The 10680-nt window shown below is 34.0% G+C and overlaps 1 protein-coding gene across 4 annotated transcripts in view; it reads left to right on the top strand.

The window, feature by feature from the left end:
• The first annotated feature begins 4522 nt into the window (after positions 1–4522).
• fidipidine (coiled-coil domain-containing protein 93) overlaps positions 4523–10680 on the top strand; it is a 50015-nt gene continuing 43857 nt past the window's right edge. For 3 of the 4 annotated variants that reach the window (XM_067275845.1, XM_067275844.1, XM_067275843.1), the window contains exons 1-2: positions 4523–4628; positions 4729–4842. In XM_067275845.1, the coding sequence (XP_067131946.1) occupies positions 4557–4628; positions 4729–4842 (186 nt within the window). In that variant the 5' untranslated portion in view covers positions 4523–4556. Of the gene's footprint in view, positions 4629–4726; positions 4843–10680 lie in introns of those variants that run through there. The other variant, XM_067275846.1, reaches the window with a different exon arrangement.

Genomic DNA, 10680 nt, shown 5'->3' with positions numbered 1-10680 from the left:
GGTTTAGAATATTAAAAAAAAACAGAAAAAGAAATGGAAAGAAAGAGTGATCCAGAGAGTGATAGGAAGAGAAGGAAATGGATTTAGAGAAAGTAAGAGTGTCTGAATAGGAAAGAGTCGAAAAAGATAAAGAAGCTTTATCGAGTTGACCCAGCAACGGAATGATGGAAACTGAGAGAAAGACGTATAATATAAAAATGTGGCAATATTATAAGATAAATTTTTCATTAAACTTAAGTAATTATCAATTTTATATTTATTGCAAGTTGTTTATTAATTATTAAGTATGCCTATCAGTGGCAGAATAGATAAACCCACTGAACATTGGGAGTTGGTTGCGAGTTCGAACATTACCAACGAACTGGCCAACGAGTTCTTTCTAGAGGCATTACTTTCCGGGTTTCTTTGCGTGCCAGTTTTCCATAGAAAGTTTTTCCAGTGGTATCACCTTCCGGCAGAGAAATCCCATTCATTTGTTTCGTATTGAAAAATGTATTGTCTTCAACAGTCCATCAGAAGTAAAGGAAGAATTGTTTTTTTTTTTTTTTTTTTTTTTTTACAAGAGTCGTAGAAATATCTGGTAAAATGTCTTATTCTTTCTTTTATATTAAAGAATTGTTATAAATTCAAGTAAAAGAGAAAATAACATTATTTATTATAGCATAAAATTTTACTTTTTCTTAACGATATTATTACAGAAACTGTACTTAAGTAGAAAAACACACAAACAGACAAGTGTGTGTCTAATATCCGACAAAATCACTAACATTGATAAAAGATTATTGGATTTTGTGCAAGAGTAACATATTGGAAACGGAAGTAGAATCGACGTTGCATGTTTTTTCCTAATCCCTGGTAAAGATAAATTAATCTCAGAATTCAGGAAAATAAATAATCACAGTAAACAAAAAATTCAGATACGTAACTTAACTGACTTGTGGGTATGAAACATCAGAATATTTTTGTATCAATCAGATACAATTAAATTCCATGCAATACGATATTTCCTTTTCGACTTTTTTATCCACGTGAGGTTAGCCAACTGAAACCCACTTCAAACCCCTGTAATTTATAATGGGAACTATGCAACATGCAACTTTGACGCAATACCATGATTTTCAAGTGCTTGTTACATATTTTTTCATGTTTCAATGGCAAGCATGTCATTCCTCCTTTCCAATAATAAGCATCTTTTAACAGATGACGTTGAAGACTAAGAATGATCTTCAACACCATCTGTTAAAAGATGCTTATTATTGTAAAGCCTACAAATTATTGCATCTTATTCAAATTTTAGTAAACCCGTGTAAGAAAACTTCAATAAGAATTTTACAGCATTGTAAATTCGTTCATGGATGCTCTTCCTAGAATTGAATTCAATAGGGTGGTGTCTTCAAGCTCAGTTTTACTTCTATAATTTGCATTAATTTTCAGAAATTCCTGAAAACTTAAATTCCTTAATTTGTATAGAAATTATATTTATAAATATCTAGAATATTAATAATAAAATAAAACAGAGCAATGTCTATAAATTAAAAATTCCATACAAAATCATAAAGAGATTCTAGTTGATGCCCATTCTACGCAGGAAATTTCTGCTACAAGCTATTGAAAATCAACGTATTGCATGAAAATTGCATGTTATATATGTTTTTAATGCAGTTACATTTGATTGATCCCTGTTGATTGATTTTAATCATGTATTTGTTACATGACAAATGGATCGGATTTAATTTGGTTGATGGTTATGGCTACGCATCATTACAAGGAGAATCTGCCTAGGGAAGAGTTTTTATACGAAACTGACCCCCATTTAGGTGTTAAAGTATCGATATAATTCTATTAAATGCTGATTTATATGCGCTCTTTTCTAACTACCCTCTTGTGACGAATTACGTTGCATTGCCAAATACAAATATCTTCTTTCTTATATCGAATTTAGCAATCTTTGTAGACTTAAAAATAAGAAAATCCTATTATAATAACGTAGATATGTCATTCTATCGGATCTTCTAAGTAAATCAATGAGATAAAGAAACTAAATCCAACTTCAAAGAAAATTCCGAGCCATAGTATAAATATACCTTGAATAAGAAATTGAATATGTTACTCTATCTTTACATAAATTTATTTTTTCTAAGCTTATTTTGATTCCTATCTACACATATAAATACCAATATCTTGCGGCATAACTTTCTGGCTCGGTGCTGCCGTCATTAATTTCAACCCTCGTGCAAGAAATTTATAGTGACGTTTGAAGGGCTGTATTATGAGGTGATAACAGGTTTCGCTTTACTCCTCCCTTCCCTCTGGTTACTTTTCTCATTCGATCCCTGGTACATCTTGTTTGAGAGGAGCCAAAATATCGGTCTGTCTACACCCAAAAAATAGCTACAACCATCTTCTGTGTTGTTTCAGATCTTCGAGTGACACTCCAACAATACTTGTACCGTATGATGTAACTTAATTTCAAATATGCATAACAACAAATTACTTTTTTACTGTTATTTCTTTACTGTAATTAAATCAAGAACAATTTCTCAGTACAGACGGAATTTAATTGTAATTAAAAAGTTAATTGACATTAGAAACAATGTAAATTTTAAAATAATTACTGAGGTAATTTAATTTTCTGTAACCGTGTATAATGAATACACGGTTACAGAAAATTTGTGTGCCCATCAGCAGTGTAATCGATAAAAACACTAGACACTGGTCGCGTAAAGTATCTTCACCTGTATAACACCTGAACAGGGACCAGTTTCCCTTAAAAGTCTTCCCAGGCACTCCTCTTTCCTAAAATAGTAATAATCATCATCAATATTTCATATACAATTGAACTTGTGAACAACGGCCACTGATAGGAGCATAAAAAATAACCGTTGTTGACAGGTGGCCGTTATTACAGGTTCGGCTGTAATACATTTAAACAATTATATTTTTATCTCTGATTTAATAAATATTTAAATATTTCGAGAGGATTATCTTGCAAGGAGGACACAAATTAATAAATTAATATATAAAAGAATTTAATTTATAACATGATAAACAATATGAACAGTGAATAGTTTACTATTGATTCATAGAAAAATGCCGCATTCTACAGTTTATAATAGAGTTTAATGGGTGGAAAATGGAAGAAGAATTGCAAATTTTCATAATACACCACATTAACTTTCATTTTAATTCCATTTAAGTTGTTAGTAAATTAATTAAAATAATGCAGGTGGGCTTTACAAATCACTTTAATACTTTCACTTTATTGTACAACCTTTTAAGAAATTATTCCTCCATCATCTCATCAGTGATCGAGTTGGGAATAAACTTCAATTTCTATGCTTTTACCTGAGGGAAACTGGAAATTTTCTACTTATTTCCTGTCCCTTCTTACTTAAATGTTAACTTATTTCCTTTACCTTTTATTATGTTGAAAATAAGGATATTTATACAATACATTCACAATATCGATATCATACGAGCAAATAGGGCATTTGCCAGGGGCTCCCACCATCTGGGAACCCCAAGACAATTATTTATAAGAAAATATTTCCATCCAGGAAAAATCTCTGAAGTCAACACTAAACATGAGGCCTCTAATTCAAATTCACCTGGGCCTCATGGATGCTATAACACGCTACATACAGTCCATGTTGACAAAATTTTATATGAAAAGTGTAAAACAAATAAATAAATAAATAAAAAATACTGTATTCTGCCAGTAGTGTACGCATTATATTCTTTTTTAATAGAACGACGTTTATCTGCCAGGGCCGAATTTTGTTTTTTAGTTCGCAGTTTCAGGAAGGCCTTATTATAGAGCTAATGAAGGCAGGATAGCCATTTTGAACTGACTAAGAAAACGTTCCGGGTAAAAGAGGACGCAAGGTTATTATTTTTTACTGTACCGGTATTTAGCGGCTTTTTTCTATTTCGTGAGCACCACGAGGACCGTTTTTACAAGCCTATCGTGGCAGTGGCCTGATGGCCAAGCGGTCAAGGTGGAAGCCTACCGCTTTAGGAGACCAGGAATTGAATCCGAACGTGTCGAAAAATTTCCAGGAATTTTTCGGAGAGTGGTTTGTCCAGATATGTCGGCCCCTTTCCTATACCGCCCGTCCGCCCCATTGTGGGCCTGGCCGAACCCATAACGGGCTTGATAAAGGAGGCTCTCTGAGTGCCCACAAAGCGGAAAGAGTTTAGGAAAAGGCCCATCAAGTGGCGAAAATCGGAATTAATAATTTATTCATAATTAATTGCCCAGGAAAAATTCTGAGAATTTTTTCCGATCGCCCAGATTCGAATCCGGGTCCGCCAGCGAGGTAAGTGACGTTCTAATATCCTTTATTGAACAATAATAAAATTTTTGAAGTAAAAATTATACTTTTTCTAATTACTTTCCAGTAAATTATTTTTATAATTTAAAAAAACCTATTAAAAGTTTTTTAACTTATAAAAATATAAAACATTTAAAAAATTTATGATAATATTTATTAATGTATTTTATCGTAAAAAACAAATTTTAGGCAGGGGGCGTTGTCGATTAATATGGTGGCGGAATGGCTGTGAGTGGGAGTGTCAGGATGAGGTTGAAGTCTTCTAGTATCGATTATGGGGATTCTCCCAACAAGGTCAAGCGTTTTTATTGTTATTTTAGTACATAAACGAGTCTGTCTGTCACACTATAACGAAGTTAAATTATTAAACGATGGTATTTAATTAATATTCTAGGTTGAAACTAGGGAAGATGAAGAACAAGCTATCAAATTGCAAGAAATAATCGATCTTCTTCTTGCTGCTGGTTATTTTAGAGCCAGGATTAAAGGACTATCGTCGTTTGATAAGGTATATGAGGGTTTTACAGTCACAGATGTGTGAATCAATATGGTGTTTTTTGTAGGTATTTATCATCTACTGACACTGAAATTGTATTATAAATGTTAGTAGAGTTTACATCAATACTTTGCACATTCTACAGAAACAGTCAGAATGATACAAATGAAGCTGTTATTAGAGCTATAGACCATGCTTGTGGAAGTAAAATGCTCAAAGGAACTGACAGTCTGTGCGTGACTTTTTGGGAGATATTGCCTCTCAAAATTGGTGCATGTGGAATTTTGGGTAAGATTTGAGCGCCAAATGAGGGGTTTTTCGATCCCCGAATTGTAGACTCCCTTACACTAGCAGAAAAGTCAAAGGATGCGTATCGGTATGTGCAACCCTTTCTGAGATATTGTCTCCGAAGGTTGGCAGATATCTCGGAAAGACTTGTATACTGCCTATTCTCTACACTCCGCATCTTCAAGGTTTGCTTTCGCTTGCCTTGATCGAAGCTTCATGTGTATTCATATGGGTGCTAAAACTATATAACATCAAGTACTTCACAAATAGTCAAGTGGGTTACTGAAAGCCAGTATAGTTGTATGGGCTAAATAGTTAGGTTCAATAGTCTTAGCAGAGCAATGCAACTCGTGATCTTGTGTGACCTGATTCTGAGAGATGTATCTTGCAAAGGGTGGCTTGTAGAGGTATGATTCCTTTGACTTTTTTGTTCTTATAGGTATGTTGTAATGTCCCAAATGTCTCATTTAGAGCTTGAATTGAGCTGAATTTTGAGGACACTCAAAAATTGGATAAAATTTAAAGATAAAGTAATCTGGAACTATTTCCTGAAACAGTGCTAAAAATTTACTGTTTTCTACTTTATTATGGATGGCTTATGTAAAACATGAGAAATTCTTTTCATTTGACTACTTCCAGGCTATATGTATATTAGGGTGTCCCTTATTTTTCGAATATTTTTTTTTTCTAACACATAGGGCCTAGTTTTGTTTATTTTACCCTTAAATACTCTCACAATAAATTTCAGCTCATTTTGATCACTAGAACCTGTGTCGACTTGCATCGAATCATTTCCATACATATGGTGCTAGAGAAGTGGCACGTATTCGCTTTGTTTGCCATTCTAACACAATTTGTTGGGCTATTAACACGTATAGTTTTTTCAATGATGTCAGTGGAATTACGAAGCATTAAAAAACATTTTCTTAGTTGGAGAGATAAACCACCAAATCATGGGTGCAAAATTACCATCAAATTGGCAAGTACTCACAATTTTGTTTTTTAACATCCGCAAAGTTAAACTAACTGTGAGTGAAAGCATAAATCTTGTAATATGCGAGTGTACCATATTTTGGGAAAAAGCTAGAATACCTAAAAACTCTATACCTAACTGTGTCAAGAAATTGGTGGATATTTGTCAGGTATGGAGAGTCTCCATAGCTGATAAATATCAGTGGCGTGCCGTCATTGGAAGCGGTGGAAGCGCCGCATCCACCTTCCAATGACCTTCCCTTGTATTTTCTAAAATATAAATTTTCATATTTTAACGTACTTTGAATTAATTAAAATTAATATTTTATTATAACTGCATTATGTATCTTATTAAAAAATTTTATACTATATGTGAAAAAAACGATAAGATTGCTATTGTATATTCGAATGTCAGTGGCGGAATGGAAGCGCTTCCAAGACAGCTTTCAAGGCGAGGATAACTGAATGGTGTAAAGCGGCCAGAGGGCATTGGCGCATGCGCTTTACAGAGCACCAACCTCAGCCGGTTTAGCTGGTGGAAACTACACACGTGTAACGCTTCCAACGATTCTATCCCTTAGCCACTTGGTAGGGAGCTATCTGACTAAGTGAATTGTTTAAGATTTAAAAAATAAAGAGTATTCAATGTTATTTTTATGTACATTTTGTACATTTGTACATTATGTACGTTTTATTGCAAAGTTATATTTAATTACAGTATAAGTAAAAGAAAATTATAATTATATTGACAGATTTTCAGACAAAATCTTTAGAATTTTTATCACTTTTAGATGTTTTTCATAATATTAAAATTATTAACAATTTTTCCGAGCGTATTTTAATTCTTTAAATTAAGTAAATTTTATGGGAAATTTTTTGATTTATCTAAATTACGTAGCGAATCGCAGTATTTATATTCGTGTCCGGACTATATCGACAAGTAACTCTTAAACATAAAACATATTATAATTAATGTCGATCCGAACAAAGACGTACTAAAAGAATTATATGATTTAATATCATTAATATTTACGGTACCATTTACCGGTGGGTCTGCTGAGCGCAGTTTTTCGACCACGAAGCAAATTCATACATTGGCCAGGAACACTCGGTCAGAGGGAAAAATTGTCGTCGCTAGCGTTGCTTTCGATAGAAAGAGAGCTTTCAAATGCGTTGATGGAGTCGACGACCAGCGACTTTTATGATAAAGTAATTAACGACTTTGCGGAAAAAATCGCCGAATAGAAGTTAGTTTATAAAAAATTTAAAAAAAAGTTTTTCTATCATTGTTTGTATCGTATCAATTTGTATTATGTATGTATTATTTGTATTTTATAACTAAAATACATAAATTGTTTATTTTTGTCATTTCCAGTATTTGTTTAAAACTTTTATGGAAATGTCATGTACCGGACAGGTCTGACCCGTCACGAAAGACGCGAAAAAACGGTTAATTTAGAGAAAAATTTATTAGTTTAAAAAAACATAGGTAAAAGTCGCTTGTAGTCGGACATCCATTGTTTATATCAAACTGCCAGGCAGAAACCATAAATCGCGGAAGGAATCGTTCTATGATCGGTGGAAGATCGAATTTATCTTCGATTTTGACTTTTCTCACTCTCCAGGTAAGAGTCTCGTTACGTTTAGTAACGATGGATCCACCACTAGGGAAGCGTGATTGAGGGAGAACGACCAATCAAAATGGATGAAAGAAAGAACGGAGATTGATATAATCTCCGACAATCGAGGACACCTGGCACTCGGTTAACGTTCCGAATAACCAAAACCCGTGTGTCAACGCGCAAAAAAAAAAAAAAAAATTTCTCGTCTATTGTGCCAACCTGTAACCTGTGCCACTTCGGACTTAGACCGTGTCCCCGACTCCAATGGACAAAGTCTCCCCGTGCCTTACGGACTCGTCAACGCCACTGTCCCGGAGCCACCTTCGATCGACTATCAAAGAACCACATCGACGCTCAGGACGTCCGAACGGCCGATTGTCCTAAAGCAAACTATTTTGTACATAGTGTATGTTTATTTTATGTTAAAATAAACGGTTTTTTGTCAGATACTTGTCATCTTTGTCTCTACAGCCACCACCTATGTACGAATGGACCCTAGATTATTACTGACGCGCAATTAACTGATTGCCCCTGGAAGTCGGCTTCTTACAGAAACACAGCTTCCCTATCATCAAATGTGACGGCATGCCACTGATAAATATCCACCAATTTCACTATCTCTCCGACTAAGAAAATGTTTTTTAGTGCTTTGTAATTTCACTGACATCATTGAAAAAAACTATACGTGTTAATAGCCTGACAAATTGTGTTAGAATGGCAAACAAAGCGAATACATGCCACTTCCCTAGCACAATATGTATGGAAATTATTCGATGCAAGTCGGCATGGGTTCTAGTGATCAAAATGAGCTGAAATTTATTGTGGGAGTATTTAAGGGTAAAATAAACAAAACTAGGCCCTATGCGTTAGAAAAAAAAATATTCGAAAAATAAGGACACTCTAATGTATATATATATATATTCACCTTTGTTTACATTAAGAAAAAATAATACTTCAGTCACGGGCTGTTCACCCAGTAGTCAATCAATGGGTCACACAATTGTTTATGGCAGTTGAAAACTGGGTTTTTCTTCAAGAGATTCACATATATGGCAACTGAAATGATACACAAGGTCAATAATAGGCATTTTGTAGAAAATATGCATCTGAAACACAGAGCCCTCATTATCTTCTAAAGACCTGACAATGCCTCACTATGTGGTTGTCTATCAGAAGGAGTGTTGTACAATAATTTTCCATCACTGTTAGGGTTGTTGTTAGGCCAGGAACATGCATGTGTAAAATTGTGTGGCAGAAAACTGAATCAGAAATCAGCTTTCAGTTCAGTTTCTGTTTTACACTTTTATGCCAGAACACACATACGTAAAAATTCTGGCCGAATGGGAACGCCACTGCCACTAACAGTGCTACATTTTATTAATTTTTGTTTCTCTCATATATCTATCTCTTTATACCATCTGATTTTTCTCTGCTTCCTCTGCTATAATATAGAAAATTTAAATTAATAGACTTGTATTCCGAATTGAAATAAAGAACATGTGATCGAAATACTATATATTGATTCTACTAGACCTACCTGTTATTTGAAATTCAGCACCTATGGCTGTCCATACACTTTGTTTAAACAGTGTCTTTATACATGACACTTTTTTGGTCATAAAGACACTGATGTGATCGAACGGATTCAATAAACTCCCCTATTTCAATTATTTTTCGTTTTTTAAGACCTACACAATAGTAAGGTTAACTCTCATTGCCACCATTGTTAGAATAAAAACCACGTGTCTACTTTGACATCACAAAAAGGACTTCTCTCTATTGGAGGAATTTTATGGCATAAAAAGTAGAGACATGCTCTACTCTTTTCTCAGTTATGTTTCAGCCAAAATTTCAGAAAAATTTTTACACTGTTTTATGCTAGATTTTATGCCAAATTTTATGCATGTGTGTCTGGCCTTACATGTCATTGAGAATGGGGTCGTCTTATGCTTCCTGTAAAGATGGTTTGCCTAAGCCAACTCCGATGGACTTAATCACACGTGGATTTTGGCATACGTTGTCGACTACTGGAAGTGGCTGACAATAGGAGCCCCCCACTCTATATACTACATATAAATAAACAAAAATGCCACAAACCCAATTTTTGATTAATGCCAGACAATATGTTGAATTATCAGGCTACAGTAAGACTAGTTCGAAGCAATAAAGTAATTTGTCATAAGGTTGGCATTTAAGTTGCCATTTAATAATTGTAATAAATTAACTTTAATTTGGAATTTCTGGAAGAAAAATTAAATTTTGGATATCTAAATTAAAAATTAATTAGTTAATTTATCTTCATCATACACACCGGGGTGTATAAAATATAATTCGAACTCACTTGTGCCTGTGACCGGTGTGAAATAAATAAATTCAAGTCAACGAACGTTTTCTGGACGCCTTCCGTGTCCTTCTTCAGGTTAAACTGCTGGATTGTATTATTTTTAAAAAACTGCGTTCCGATCTTTTAAGAACAAATTCAAATGAAGATAGTTCGAAAGCGCGATGACCAGTTTTTTAAAAATAATAGAATCCAGCAGTTTAACCTGAAGAAGGACACGGAAGGCGTCCAGAAAACGTTCGTTGACTTGAATTTATTTATTTCACACCGGTCACAGGCACAAGTGAGTTCGAATTATATTTTATTACAATTTTTTAAATTATTACAAGAAGCCAGCTTAACCTACCTCTAGACTAATTACTTTGTAACTAATTATTAAATTAACCTTATTATAGCCTGATAATTCAGCAGATTGTCTGGCTTTAATACTACATACTTCACCACTATATCTTGCTAAGGGTGGAATGTAGATCATTGGTTCCTTTTGACATTTTTATTCCTATGGGCTTGTCTACAGTTCTGGTAAGGTTCCAATTGCTTCATTCAGAATTCAGTTTTATTCCAAATTGTATTAAAATTGTTAACAGTCAGTTTGTATCAATAGACTATTTCATTTTCACATTCTAA

This window comes from Centruroides vittatus, unplaced genomic scaffold (genome assembly GCF_030686945.1).
Source record: "Centruroides vittatus isolate TY-2023 unplaced genomic scaffold, ASM3068694v2 contig_644, whole genome shotgun sequence".
Classification (NCBI taxonomy): Eukaryota; Metazoa; Arthropoda; class Arachnida; order Scorpiones; family Buthidae; genus Centruroides; species Centruroides vittatus.
The sequence above is the reverse complement of the archived record's forward strand: the minus strand, read 5'-3'. Positions and strand labels throughout refer to the sequence as shown.